Raw genomic sequence first — 15,727 nt, 5'->3', positions numbered from 1 at the left:
TGGGGTAGTCCTTTGGATCTTTAACGAAGTCTCAGCTTCCTCAGTAACAAGTTGGTGCAAATTTTATCCATAAGTTGCTCCAAAAGAATCAGACTTTCCAGAGGGTATTGCACAGTGGCATGGTGTCTTTTTAAACATATATAGTGGTCTTTCCTCCCAACTGCTAATATCTGGTCAGAACTCAACTAGGTATCTTAGAGACTCTCTACATAATCAATCACCATTTAAAGGTTGTTTGACCCTTGATTCAGAGAGTTATTGTTTGCCTCAAGACTGAAGTACATATCTACTATTTGGGCATCTCAGTATCAGTATCTCATTCCTTTGATAACAATGACTTAACTTTCCTTTGGAAGACCTGAATCTTCCATCCTGCCATATGGACTGATGAGATTTACCCTACAACCTAGCTTAAGCATCTGACACATGGTCTAGATCTAGTAGTGATAATTACACGTTCCCAGGACCACTGGAGGGTGAACTTAAGACCCAACGTGGAACAAGGAGAGTGGTGTCGGGAATTTCACTAAAGCTAACTGAAAAAAAAACAGATGTTCTTATTTTTCTGAGGTTGATAAGCCTGGAAATGCAGGTGTTTCCCCACAGACAAAGAGCCTGTCTGAGATTGAAGCCAACACAGAGGAAAGCAGACATACAGGGGGAAAATGACAAATTGAAGATGTGCTTTAAACGCTGAAATTCAGCTTTATCAGGTGTCACGAAAGCCAGTTCTACCTTGGAACTACTTTTTTCTTGCACTCAGAGTTAACTATTATTCTGAATTTTGTTATTATTTCCTTGCTTTTCATTCTAGATTCACTTGTATGCATGTATCCCTAAATAATATTGCTTAATTTTGCTTTTTTTTTTTTTTTTTTTTTTGAGAAAGAGTCTCGCTCTGTTGCCCAGGCTGGAGTACAGTGACGCAGTCTCAGCTCACTGCAAGCTCTGTCTCGCCGTTCACACCATTCTCCTGCCTCAGCCTCCCAAGTAGCTGAGACTACAGGCGCCCGCCACCATGCTGGGCTAATTTTTTGTATTTTTAGTAGAGACGGGTTTCACTGTGTTAGCCAGGATGGTCTCGATCTCCTGACCTCGTGATCTGCCTGCCTCGGCCTCCCAAAGTGCTGGGATTACAGGCTTGAGCTACAGCGCCCAGCCTAATTTTGTGTGTTTTAAAATTATGTGAGTAAATGTTTTGTTCATGTATTTTGTGAATGACTTCTTTTACTTAGCAATATTGAGAACTATTTACATTGTTTGTAGCTACAGTTCATTCATTTTGACTGTTATATAGCAATCCATTGGATAAATATGTAACAATTTTATTACTCATGTAATTCCTGGGTTTTTGATATTACAAATGTCTTCATGAACACACACACACACTGGAAAACATGGAAGAAATTCTATCCCTATGATTGAAGATCCCAGATTGTAAGAACCTATTGCCTTTAATATTTTTGTATAACATTACAATATTTCCCAGAGTGATTGCACAAATATGTAATCCTACCAGCCATACAAAGGCTTAATGTTGCTCCATATTCATTTCAACATTTAGTTTTATCAGACTTTTTAATATCTTGAAAATATGATGGGAATATGTTAGTTCAAGTATTTTATTAACATTTCCTTTTTTACTAATAAGATTGAAAATATTTTCTATCTTTGTGAGACATCCATTGCTTATTTATGTCTTTTGATAATTTTGTGTTACGCTGTTAATTTTTTATTGATTAGTAGGAACACTGAAATTTTCTGGATATTAATCCTTTGTTGTTACAAATTTAAAGCTACCATTCCATATTTGCACTTTTAAAAAATTATCTTTTGATGAATATAAAATTATATTTAGCAAAGTCTGATAGTTTAATGTGCCCATTTGTCTTATACAATTTTTGAATTTTATTTTTTAAAACTTCCTTCTTTATTTGAGACCAAAAAATATTTTTCTCCTGATCTTCCTTTTAACTGTTTTAAAGTTTTGTCCTCCATGTTAAGCCACAAATCCATTGTCAAATAGTATTTTATGATGTAACATAGTGACTTATTTCTTTTCTTTTCTTTTCGTAGACTTAACCATTTGCCTTAGCACTATTTATTGAATAATCCATCATTTCTCTGGTGATTTTAAGGTGCCATGTTACTTTACCATCTCGGTTTCTTTAGGTTTTTTATCCCTGAGACATATACGTATACTGAGTGTTATAGTTTAAATATAAATGTCTGGTACAGCCTGTTAACTCATTTTGTGTTATGGCTATCATTGGCCTTCGAGACTTATGTACAAAACTAATACTCATATGCTAAAGTTCAAAAAATAAACCTGTGAGATTTTGATTGGTATTATTTGAACCTATCAATCAACTAGGAAAAAATGGGCACCTTTTGGATAACAAGTTCGCTTAATAACATCTATTAACATCAATGTCTTAGTTGACTTAGGCCTTGTTTAACTTTTCTGAATAAGAGTCTATTGCTTTCTTCAAAAAGATACATTTCTTGTTAGAGATTTTTATAGATACATTAACTCTTTTGTAGTTATGATAATATATCTTTTAAAACCATATTTTTGTTTCTTATTGGTGTATTGGCATGACTTATAAGTTGATTTTTTATTATATAGTAATATTTCCTTATTCCAGTGTTCATAATTTATCTGCAGATCCTCAAGATTTTTGATAGTTAATCATACCAATATAGCATCTAAAATAAAAAACCAATTTTGTTTCCATTTCCATCCTTAAACTTTTATTTTCATTGTTTCCCTGTAGAACCTTCAGCACAATATTGAATAAAAGTAGTGAGAGAATGTGTCCATGTTTGGTTCTAATTTTAAACAGCATGTTTCTAATCAATCATAAAGTATGCTGCTTACTCTGGATACTTTTAGTGGATATACCGTTTTATGATAAGAAAGTTCTCATGTATTCTTAATTTAGTAATAACCAGTGATACGGTTTGGCTGTATCCCCACCCAAATTTCATCTTGAATTGTAGTTCCCATAATCCCCACGTGTCATGGGAGAGACCCGGTGGGAAGTAATTAAATCATGGAGGCGTTTAGCCTCATGCTATCCTTATGATAGTGAGTGAGTTCTCATGAGATCTGATGGTTTTATAAGGGGCTTTTCCCCCTTTTGCTCAGCACTTCTCTTGCCTGCTGCCATGTAGGTCGTGCTTTTGCTCCTCCTTCACCTTCCACCATGATTGTGAGGCCTCCTCAGCCCATGTGGAACTGTGAGTCCATTGAAACTCTCTTTCCTTTATAAATTACCCAGTCTCAGGTGTGTCTTTATTAGCAGCATGAGAACAGACTAATACAGACATTTGCTACTATTTCTATACATATAGTACCAAAGATCCTAGCTAGTACCGTAAAACAAGAAACATATATTTAAGACAAAAAATTTGGAAAGGAGGAAATGGATGTTATTATTTTCACATGATATAAATATCTACTTAAAAATTAATCTTCATGAAAATTACCAGAGATGATCAAAGAATAAAGCAAGGTTAGTGGACATAAGATCATTGCAAAGAAGTCCATTGTGATTCTATATGCTAACAAGAAATAAATAACAAACGTGCTTTAAAAGACACCTTTGACAACAGCATAAAAATATCAAACACCTAGGAACAAATCTAGCAAAGGATTGCCAGATCTTTGAGAAAAAAAATTGATATTTAGAAAGACAACGTAATTAAATAAAAAGACGTATCATGTGGATATATAGATAAATTTAATACCACAAAATTGTAATTCTCCAATTGATTAATGTGCAGTTCCAATTAAAATATCCACAGAGAAAATTCATTACCAGAATTATAAGAAATAACTCAATATGCCTGCTTTTACTGAAATTTTTAGATCACCACCATATATAAAAATGAGTTTGTGAGGGACATTGTAAATTTAAAGACTTTGCATTATCGATCATATTGTTGTTTATTGCGCTGAATATTTTACATTTCACAGCTTAAGATCTAATCTCAAACCAGGAGGTGGCCTTTATGGGCCACATCAGATGGTTCTATAGCCTTCTGGACTTCAAGGGACCAAGCAATGGACAGTACCAGCAGGACACCAGACAGGGATGAGAATTGCAGTAATGACAATTGTAACACTCAATCCCTCACAGCAAGATAATCTTGGACTAGCTATGTCATCCAATAGGAAATCACCCTTCTCAAAGTAGCATGCTCTACACATCTTTTTCTGGGTACAGTGACCACTCTGTTCTCTCATCTTTTTAATCCCATTGTCAATAGTGTCTTTTTCTTCTGTGTAAGTGTGGTGATAGCACCATCCTAGTACTTAACTTCAGTTTACTGAACTCTCCATTGTGGTTTATCCAACATCTGATCCACATCTTGGAGGTAGTCCTTTTGTAAAATAAACCTTTTTCAAATTATTTTACATTGAATGTGCTATGTATTTCCTTGAAGGACCCTAAAAATTACTTATGTATAATAAATATCACTGGGTGAAGAATGAATCAAGTCAAAGCAATCTAGCATCCTGTCAGAAAAAAGTACTCTTATTTTGCGTAGCATGTTATGATATCCAAAACTTTAGTGACTACAAGTTGAATTTAAATCCTACTGATATTTAAGAACAATAACAAGAAAAGCAAGATATTAAAGTATAACATATAAGTGGCAGTTTGCTTACATTTTCATAACTCGATCAACTGAATATCAAGACCTTACATTTGAAGTTTGCTTAACAGATATTTATAGTATATAATAATACAAATATCTGTCAGATCCATTTACAGTTACTAAGATCTTCCTTAGATTATGTCTATGCAGATGACTATTTGACTTTTTTTCAGACAGCATGTGGGAAGAGAGGAACTAGAAATGTAAAGTTTGTACCTTAGGATGCCCTCCTTGTTGGTCTGGCATAATGAAACTTCATCTACTGTGCTCATTTTAAGGCATAATAATTAGTGATGAATTCTGAAACTAGCAAGAGGATCCACAATAGGTAAGATAAAAGATTATTAAAATGCAGATATAGACAATTTAATGATTCTGAGTTATTAAAGTAGAGATATTGGGGGAAGTTTAATGGTGATTCTAAATATGTATATTGCATTTATATAATAAGTACCAGAGTTTTTAAAAGTTTTCACTAAGATTAAGACTAGAGTGAGAATGAGTTTAGATTGAAATCAGGAATCCAACAATATGTTGGCTATAATGAGTGGCTAGACATTGGGTTGAATTACCAAGAGTACTTACAGATGTCATGCAACAGAAGTTATTCAATACTACTCAACAGTCTTGAATAGAAGCCTATTCAAAGCCTAACTGCAAATTTATACAACAGTAAAGGCATGAGTAACTAAGGCAGCCATGATAAAATAGGAATTTCTGTCATTCACAAAACATCCTTAATCCAATACATGAATTAAACCATAAGTTATTGCTCATAAAGTTAAGTTGTAACGTGTGTACATGTACTCAGAGAGATTGTAGAATAGCCTTTATTGAGACAGTTGAAATTAGGCTAATCCCAACATATAATATGGTTTGGGCACCCTGCCTAGTGATAAAAAGATGAATCATGATGTTTACAGCTCGAGGACTCTATGATTCACTGATGATTATCTAAAGTGTCATCCAGAAAACAAATACAGTGTGTGACTGCATACATAGATCAATAAAGGTCAGGACAATGGCACATCTCCAAGCTAAGTTACTCTCTAAAAATAAGATGAACCCAAACACATCAGCTTTTCTCACTTATGACTCTACTAATCAATTTGTATTGACTAGCTTCTATGTGTCCAATTCTCTGCTGGAGATAATGAGAAAAACAGAAATATTATCTTAAAATATTTACTCTCTGGATGAAAAATTATAACATCAGCCAAGACTAACCAAGTATTTTTAAATAGTGTGACATAGTTTTGTAGAAATTCAGGAATGGTAAAATGTGGTTAAATTAATGATAACAATTAATAACTACAATAATAGTTATTTCATGCTGATAGCCTACAATGCCAGGCACATAGTAATCATCACTTACCATTAGTTGTGATTACTATGTTCCATGCACTGTGATAAAAATTAACGTCACCACTTCATAATAATAATCACATAAACTAGGTATTATTAATGACAAAAAGTCAACGATATATCATACATGTATGAATAAACAAATGAAGTAGTAAGTGAAAAAAACTGGGGCTCAGAAAGTTTAAATAACTTGCCTAAGTTCATGAGACAGAAAGATTTGAAACTTAAGCTAAACCTGAAAATAGGAGCAGATTTGTGGCTAGAGAGGAAGAGGGAAATACCAAGTATGGGGACTAGAAAGAGGAAAGGTGCAGAAGCAGAATAAGCCTGGATGTTAGTGGGAAAAAGAGACAGTAAGTCTGACTAGGACAGGGAGTGAGGTATTAGAGAGTACACCTTATAGAATGTGGACAGTACAGTTCCTTGCAGTCTAGGAAAAAGAGTTTGGATACGATGTAACAATGTAGACATGACTGAAAACAGAATGACATGAGGAAAATGTTGTTTAATAAAGGTGTAAACAGGCAGCATTAAGCAGTGCAGATCTGACAGAAAAAAACCTATCATTAACATAGGAAGCATTTGTAAGTCTAAACTAGAATTATGAGGGTCTGCATTTTGATAGTTGATTGCAAAGGAGATAAAGAAGAAATGATGAATATAAGATATTTTGAAAGAAAATATGATTATAGAAGTGAAGGGAAAAGATAAAGCAATGAATAAGCCCATGTTTAGTGGGAAAGTATATCAAATGACAGTTTCACTGAAAGAAAAATAGATATAGAATATATTGTTTTACTTTACTAAAAGATAAATAGAAATAGATAAGAGATGGAAAAAAGAGAAAAAATTATATGAGTGAGGTGATAATGTTATCTCCAAATGTAGATATTCTACGCATTGGTGAAAAGATTGAACTAGGATACAGGTGCAAAATCTGGCTTTGAGATGCAGAGTTTTACGACATGCTATGAAAAAGAGGTGAGGCACTTGAGACCAATATAATAAGCACAATTGATGGAGAAGAGGAACCAAGTTTAAGTTGCGATTATGAAATTTAACTAGAGGAAGTCACAACATCTCTGAAACTCAGTTATTCCATGTTTAGTGGAGAAGATAATATCTACTTCACACACTTTGTTTTGAGCACACAAAATGAAAGGGCTTTGCAAAATATAAAGCTATGTAAATTAAGATAGTGTGATGTAAAGTCACGAGAATAGAAGGGAGATTTTAAACTACATATTTCTTAAGGATTTCCAAGTTGAGACTTTAGCCTTCTTCCCTTGATTGAAGATCCACATTTTGCTGTGCTATGAAGGGGATAACTCCTTATCATAAGCGAACATTAGAAGGCTGATTGGCCGGTCTGCTTCTGAAACACAGTAAAAATACTGCTGAAATCTTTGTAAATCTTGGAAAAGCCTTTGAATAATCATCTTTAGGTTTTGCTTAATTGCAGCAATATAATTTTAAGCAGCAAATAAAGGAATAAATCAGAAAAATCTCCAATTCAAAAGTTATTTTTCTTATGGCATACTTATGGGTAAACAAGCATGTTAAATATTGCTTATACTTATTCTGTATTATTAGTTTCAAGCCTTAAAATTGCATAATACTAAATTATAAAATGAAATATTTAGACACATTGATTTAAGGATACATAATAATCCATTTTTAGTTTTTCTTTTACTTTTTAAAGTTACTATTTGCACTGAAATAAATGATACCGCTTTAGGAAAAAAATCAAAACATAGATGCCTGAGAAGAGTAAAAATTCTTAGAGAAGCAGGACTATGTATATTTTGTGTCTTTAGACTATGTTTATAATATCAGTATTTTATTGGTAAAGATTGAACTGAAAAATATTTGTATCTACTTTATCCATTTTGATTGGATGAGACATGTGCATCTTGATATTTCTTAAGGGTATTACAGCTCAAGTTTGGGTACATAATAAGAAATTTCCTAATATAAATTCAAACCAACTTGTGATTACATCTTCACTTGCTTTTTTTTTTTTTTTTTTTTTTTTTCCTTTATTTTTGGTATGCTAGTCGAGGTGTGAGCTTTTTATTATAAATGTCACAGATGTCACTTTTCCTTTTCCCAAAGGTATTTGAAAGAAAATAAGGACATTATCTCAGTTTTCACCAGTATGTGTGAGTGTCCCCAGCACAGGGAATTTCTTGATTCAGCTTTGCATCCCAGCACCTTGGACAGTGGCAGGCTCAAAATTGGCTTTTAATACCTATTTTGGAACATGAATGATTTTGTCGTGATATCATACTTGTTTTATATGTCTCTAAAAATAACAATCACCAGAGCTTGAGCATGTTTTTATTTTGCTGTAATAATTGCTTTTATGCAAACTACTTCTAAATTGTTTTTATTTCACTTTTAATGCAAGATCAACACTTGGAAAATTGAATCTCTTAAGCTAAAATTCATGTTAGCACAAAAATTATTATTATTTCAAGATATCTTCTTCATTTTACTTACAAAATCACCATATAAATGTAAGACAAATTAAATTGTAAAATGCTCTTTCAAAAGCAGTGCTTACTTTTATTCTCATACTCAAGCTCACAAAGAAATTCTTAGAGGTAGAAGGGAGGCTCCCATGCCCCCGCCCCCCCAACTCAAAAAAGAAACTGAAAAGAAAAAGAGAAATTTCCACTTAACTTTTAAAAATATTATTACTGTGAAACGGTATGGGTTAGTGTAAATTTTAAAGACATGTATGTTCTGAACTCCTCTTTTTAAATGAATTCCCTTTCACGCTGATATAATATATTCTTCCTGCTTTCTGTTATTGTTCGCATGCACTACTATAAAGATTATGGATCCCAGCAATTACTCCTTATTTTCACGGTAGAAACCGGCACTGAATAGGAAACAGGAAAATGTACAGAGGGCAAATCCGTCTGTAAAGGATCTCTATGGGCCGATATTTATTTCGGTTTGCACTAAATTAGTCGTGGCTTCGCAAGAACCCTTTGTCTGTGGGACGGTGGGTCCCATCATGGCAACCATTATCTATTCGTGGAAACGACATCTGCTGACTCCGCCCGGGCTGGGGGTGGGGAGGGAGCACCGCGTGGAGAGCTCGACTGAGAATTAAAGTGAGTGAACAAAGAGAACTCCCATCAGCCGCCCGCCAGCGTCTCGCAGCTGCATCAGGAGACGTCAGTCACGCCCGGAAAGCTGTTCGAGTCCGCCTCCTTGGAAAAGGAGCTCAAGTAAATAATTGATGGAGATTGATGGAATCCAGGACAAAGCTTTGCAGAAAACGAGTGCATCCGTGTTCGAGCGGTTTTGGAATCCTCTGCCAAGTACGGGATAAGAGAATAGAGCAAGGACTTTGAGCGCTGCTGCCAATTTTCCATCTCGGGCGTGGCTCTGGCCTTTTTGTCTCTTTATCCCGCCACTCCCCACCCCCGGACCCCGTCCCCCTCCCCGCCGCCTTCTCTTTCCTCTTGAAAGTAACCTCTCTTTGGTTACTTCTACCCTATCGTCCCTTGCAATCCCGCCCTCTCCCCTGCCCAGTTCGGTGAGGTCAGCTCATGAATATCTCTGCACTTCCTGGGGAGCGTCTGGCCCAGCTTGGTACCTCGCGTGTTAGCCTGCTGAGAGCTGCAACTCCAGCCCAGCCGCGGACCTCCGAGAAGTCACCAGCTCTGGGGGCAGCTGAATCTTGACGTTACCGCCATTGTTTGGAGAAATCGAGTGGGTGTGGAACTGCGGCGAGCGAGCCTAAAGTCATGCTCACCCGGAAAGTCGCATACAATAATATGAAGTTGAACTTCCCTCAGCGAAGAAAAGCACAATAATAAACCCTGAGATCCCCGGAATATCAGAAGGAAAGTGCTGTTGATTTGCTCAACTACTTGGAAACCTCGCCTCTGCTAAGAAGTGAGCAAGTTCTGGATTTCTAAAGGGTTGGGGATGAATGATGGGGTGGGTCAGCGGGCGGATAAAACTTGAGATTAAAAGTGTTGGTCTAAGTCGTGCCGGGGTTGGTTGGGTGGCAATTTTCACCGGGAAAGCCTTGAAGAGATGCAGCATCTTGTCACTTTGTGGGAACCACGTGACAGCAGCCGGATACCTTTGATTGTGGAGCCCAGTTACTGGAACACAAGCTTTCACCTGGGTTAATGCTGTCTGGGGGCTGAGTTTAAACCTTGGCTTCTCAGTTCTGGAATTATTCTGCCTGATTAAAAACAAAAATAAGTTTGCATTGGCAATATAAATTAGTTAGATAGCCCATGTTAGTGTCACCCAAGATGATAAACTAGGCCAGACGTTCTAGTATTATTGTGGCTGGGAGAGAAGATGTAGAAAATAAGTTGATGGGCAAATTTCTCCCCTGATGTCTTCTTTGTTCACCTTTATATTTCAAAGTGAGTTGGAAGGAGATGCCAGAAACAGAAAGGAAGGTGGATTAGGAATCCTCTGGTAACATTTCTTTATAAAATGAGGAATTACTGCATGCTAAGTTGTGATGCTAAAAATAGATGTTAACAAGAATTATGCAAGTAAAATAACTGGCAGTAGGGTAACCTCCTCTCTGTATAGGACAAATATTTTTAAAGCAGAAATTTATGCCTAGTCATGCCCTTTCACTGCTTTAGACAGAAATAATTTTAAGGAAAAGGCAACTAATTGACTAGCTGCCTGGATCCCTAGGGAGAAGAACCTATGAGGCAGTAGCTTGCTGTTTTTCAGATTAAAGAAGCTAGTGATGGATTTATCTTGGAAATATATATACTGGAAATTGATCTTACCACTATGAGGGAAGATGCACCAGCCTTCTGGGTTCTGTCTCAGAATATGGCTACATAGGAGGGAATGGGCACTTTAAAAAGTACAACTTTGCCTATGATATGCAATGTAAGAAGATGGCTAAGAATGAAAATATTTTCTATCTAGCAATTACACTTAAAACTAAAATGATTCATAAGGACTACAAAATTGGATGAGCATAGGAAAATTCATCACCAGAAACTTAGGAAACTGCAGAACTGACCATCAACTTTTCCAAATGTATTTTAAAAATTATTTCCCCAAAGGGAAAAGATAAGCTTTGGGGTTGCTAATAACTAACCCATATACACAATTCTTAATGCTGTTGTTTTCTTGAAACTGAGATTGATTTAAAGGCATTCATTATTTATATTTTCTTTTAGTTCTATTACAAAGGAAATTGGGTGCATTTCCCCAAAAACAACGTTGGAACCGGCTTGGGAAAGTGTCATTTATCCGTAGAAATTTTTCTCTAGGAGCCCTACATCATAACTCTTTTCCTCTAATTGAACTTGGGAATACTAATTAAATGAAAACTTTCTCCACTAAACTAGGCTTTACATATGGATTTGATGGTGAGGAAAGCCAACGTTGTAAAAGCAGAGATTTGACAACTCTAATATATGGACATCTTTTCTTTCTGAAGCCTCTTTTCGACTTTATCTCTTTTCTTTTATATCTCCCTTCCCACCAATTCCTGTCTGACTCTGTATCTCACCCTTTCCAAAGCCTGCTACCATGAGAATGTAAGGTTCTGCTGCTTTCAGATCCGTCATTTTGCTAAGGTGGAGTGAGATGGAGACAGCGCCACCCTGGGCAAAATGAGAATTGGCATACCTGCATCCTATTCCTAAAGACAGCCCTGCGTCCTATTCCTAAAGTCAAAGCTTCTACTAAGCGCCATCCAAATCTCATCATTTTCTGAGGGCTTCTCTTGTACAGCAATATCACCCTTTGCTGTGCAACAACGCAGACATGTTGTGTTCTTCTCTCCTTTTGTTTCTGTCCCAGCTTAGGAAGGAAGGTTGGCGGCGGTGAAGAGGGAAGAGGATGATCTAGTAATGGGCTATTCCAAATCGCATCTGGTAGGTTCTTCCTAGCCATGAGTCAGCCACCGACTGGGGGCGCTGCCCCTGCCACAGCAGCAGCTCCTCCCGCCGCTGCAGCCACTGAGGCTCGTCTGCACCCGGAGGGCAGCAGCAGAAAGCAGCAGCGAGCTCAGTCACCCGCTAGACCGAGGGACAATTCGCTGCGACAGACAATCGCGGCCACCAGGTCCCCAGTGGGGGCCGGCACTAAACTCAATTCTGTTCGGCAGCAGCAGCTGCAGCTGCAGCAACAGCAGGGTAACAAGACTGGGAGCCGCACGGGACCGCCCGCCGGCGCCCGAGGAGGCGGAGGCGGGGCCGACAAGGCGACGCCCCTGGCGCCCAAAGGGGCCGCTCCGGGAGCTGTCCAGCCCGCTGCTGGTGCTGAAGCGGCCCCAGCCGCGACCCTGGCCTCTTTGGGCGGCAAGAGGCCCGGACCGCCCGAGCAGCCGCCTCGGGAGCTAGAGTCCGTGCCCTCGAAACTCGGGGAACCCCTTCCGCTAGGAGAAGGGGGAGGAGGGGGCGGGGAAGGAGGAGGAGCCGGCGGCGGCTCCGGGGAAAGGGAGGTGGGCGCTCCCCAGCCGCCGCCGCCCAGGGGCTGGCGAGGGAAAGGCGTACGCGCTCAGCAGAGGGGCGGCAGCGGCGGGGAGGGGGCCTCCCCTTCGCCATCCTCCTCTTCTGCGGGCAAAACCCCAGGACCCGGCAGCAGAAACTCCGGAAGCGGCGTTGCGGGGGGCGGCAGCGGTAGTGGAGGGAGCTACTGGAAGGAAGGATGTCTGCAGTCTGAGCTCATCCAGTTCCATCTCAAGAAGGAGCGGGCAGCGGCGGCGGCGGCCGCGGCTCAGATGCACGCTAAGAACGGCGGCGGCAGCAGTAGCCGCAGCTCCCCGGTCTCTGGTGCCCCTTCCATTTGTGAGACCCTGGCAGTCCCCTCCGCCTCCCCAATGGCGGCGGCGGCGGAGGGCCCCCAGCAGAGCTCAGAGGGCAGTGCGAGCGGCGGGGGCATGCAAGCGGCAGCGCCCCCTTCGTCGCAGCCGCACCCGCAGCAGCTCCAAGAGCAGGAAGAAATGCAGGAGGAGATGGAGAAGCTGCGAGAGGAAAACGAGACTCTGAAGGTGAGGAGGGTGGGGGTATCCGGCTGGGGGATGGGAAGAGTGGGCCTGGGAGGATTAGGGCGTGTCCCGGCGGGGGTGAGAGGCTGCTAACCTGTTAGGGAGCCTTGAAGAGGGAGGAGAACAAGAAAGGAGGGAGGGGGTTTCCTAGGCCTTGTCCAAATTTGAAACTGAATCTGCTCTCAGTAACGCAAGGTTTTCATTTAAATTCTAATCTGGGCCTCCGTTTCTTTAATTATAATGGTTTGTCACACTTTTTCCTGGAGAGAGGTAGAGTAAGAGAATGAGAGAGGGCCTAAAGTGGGCCTTTTTTTCCCAATTTCCTCTTCTACACTCAGCTCCTCGTCACTCCTGTCTCGTGGAGAGAGGGCAATTAAAGCTGAGAATTTGAAATTGGAATGGGGTGTGCATGGTGTGTGTCGAAAGGGCTGGAAGCGAGTTTGATTTTGACACGCGGCCTGTCACCACCTCAGAACGAGATCGATGAGCTGAGAACCGAGATGGATGAGATGAGGGACACTTTCTTCGAGGAGGATGCCTGTCAACTGCAGGAAATGCGCCACGAGTTGGAGAGAGCCAACAAAAACTGCCGGATCCTGCAGTACCGCCTCCGCAAAGCCGAGCGCAAAAGGCTCCGCTACGCCCAGACCGGGGAAATCGACGGGGAGCTGTTGCGCAGCCTGGAGCAGGACCTCAAGGTCTGCGGCGCGGGGGCTCAGTGGCGCGCGGCAGGGGCGGCGGGTGGGGACTTTGGCCAAGGGCTCTTTAGGCTGAGAAGTCTTGACTGGCGACTGGCAAGGAGCCTTAGGGACACAGTTTCGTAGCGCTAACCACAAAATACTAGGGTCTCAGAAGGGAGAGAACTGGCAGGTGGCTCTAAAGAGTGCAGAGTGTGTGGAGGGCCTGGCAGCAAAGGAGCTAAGTGTGCTCTCCTGGGAGCAAGGTGGCTCTTCAAGAGGTGATGAGAAGAAGGCTCCCTTCTGGGCAGAAGCAAGGGCGTGGCAGAGCGCAGGCTCTAGCCTTTGATCTGCCCTAGTCTGTCTACTGAGAGAATGCCGGTGGAATCGGGCAGTCAGGAGCCACTAAAAGGACTCCTCTGGGGGAGTTGAAACCCAAAATAGGTACTGCACTAGGGAGATTCTGGAGTTAAGATTTATTTCAGCAAGTGTCCACTCCACCTCCTTCTTCCAGTACTACTTCTTTTCTGCACTTGCCACTTAGGTGACTCCCTGAGAAAATAAAAACAACAACAAAAACAAACAAAAAAACCCCCCAACTAACCAACTTGCAGCCTGTTTGGTGTGAGGTAAATGAAAGAATTTCATTTTTTAAAGTGAAGTCGCTCCTTCAGAATTTCTTCCAGTGGAAAAATCTCAACCTTCAAGTGCATTTTCTAGACAGGTGTGGTCTCCAGTTCAGTCTGACTGTAGGCAGATTCATTGACAATGCAAACTTAATCTCCTTGCACCAAATAAGTATACTGTTCATTGCATTAACTTCATCAAGATTTAAAGATCACATGTAATTTTTCTTTATTTTGAAGAAAGCTATGTGTAAACATTTTATGAAAGACGTATGACTTTTTTCTTAACATTTGTTGAGTGTTTAGTATGTACTAAGCACTGTGGCAAACACTGTTACATACGTTATTATTTCATGTAATTCTCAAGGGAAAAAAATCCTACAATGTAGGGATTATTCAGTCACCATTTTCCAGCTGCAGAAGCTACACCTTTTACAGAGGTTAAGTGCCCAGGCCTGAAAAACAGCTAATAGGTGCCAGGCTCACTCTCCACTCAGTCCAAAATCACAACCTGTGTCCTAAGCCTCTATACCAGGCTGCTCCACTTTTCTTCCAAACGCTAGAATTTCCAGGATAATCTCAAAACATGAGGCAAAAATGCACAGTCATTCAAAAAGTAATAATCGCAAGGACTAAAATGTTTCCTAACATTAAGCAACTGGAATTCTAGTTATAAGATTGAAATTCAAGCCCAACCCACTACTTGTAAAAACTTCAATTTTTCATTCTTTAACATAGATTATAATAGAAACATCTACCTCATAGTTTTGTTGAAGTAAAGGAGATTTGTGAAATTTCTCTACATGTGATAAAATCCAGTGCAACATTTGTTACCACAGGGTAGTGCAGAAGTTAAGGGAACAAAATTTAGAGCCAGATTGCTAGGCCTCTTAGCCCCGCAGTGTCTACTCGTTAGCTGTGTGACCTTGACCTCTCTGAGACTCAGTTTCCTCATCTACAAAACAGGAGTAATAGTGCCTATCTCATGGGATTTTTATAGGGTTAAATGATTGATATATGCGAATGGCTTATATGTATAGTTTGTAGAATAATGCCTGGCACATGGTAAGCACTATATAAATATTGGGTTTTAATGCATTCAATAGGAATAAAATTTTAGCCCTTATTATATAGTCATTAATTATATTTTATTGTTACAAACACCTTAATTCAGGTTGCAAAGGATGTATCTGTGAGACTTCATCATGAATTAGAAAATGTGGAAGAAAAGAGAACAACAACAGAAGATGAAAATGAGAAACTGAGGCAACAGCTCATAGAAGTTGAAATTGCAAAGCAAGCTTTACAGAATGAACTGGAAAAAATGAAAGAGGTTAGTATTTGATTATTTCATGGTGTACTATGTATTTTTAGCCCATTAGAAA

The 15,727-nt window shown here is 39.7% G+C and overlaps 1 protein-coding gene across 2 annotated transcripts in view; it reads left to right on the top strand.

Annotated features, from left to right (window-relative positions):
* Nucleotides 1-9,154: 9,154 nt before the first annotated feature.
* Nucleotides 9,155-15,727, top strand: part of MTCL3 (MTCL family member 3) — a 48,790-nt gene continuing 42,217 nt past the window's right edge. Inside the window, exons 1-4 of one of the 2 annotated variants that reach the window (XM_071096417.1) lie at nucleotides 9,155-9,948; nucleotides 11,856-13,042; nucleotides 13,513-13,737; nucleotides 15,517-15,675. In XM_071096417.1, coding sequence (XP_070952518.1) covers nucleotides 11,942-13,042; nucleotides 13,513-13,737; nucleotides 15,517-15,675 — 1,485 coding nt within the window. In that variant the 5' untranslated portion in view covers nucleotides 9,155-9,948; nucleotides 11,856-11,941. Of the gene's footprint in view, nucleotides 9,949-11,850; nucleotides 13,043-13,512; nucleotides 13,738-15,516; nucleotides 15,676-15,727 lie in introns of both variants that reach the window. The other variant, XM_011714055.3, reaches the window with a different exon arrangement.

Source organism: Macaca nemestrina, chromosome 5 (genome assembly GCF_043159975.1).
Source record: "Macaca nemestrina isolate mMacNem1 chromosome 5, mMacNem.hap1, whole genome shotgun sequence".
Lineage (NCBI taxonomy): Eukaryota > Metazoa > Chordata > Mammalia > Primates > Cercopithecidae > Macaca > Macaca nemestrina.
The sequence above is the reverse complement of the archived record's forward strand: the minus strand, read 5'-3'. Positions and strand labels throughout refer to the sequence as shown.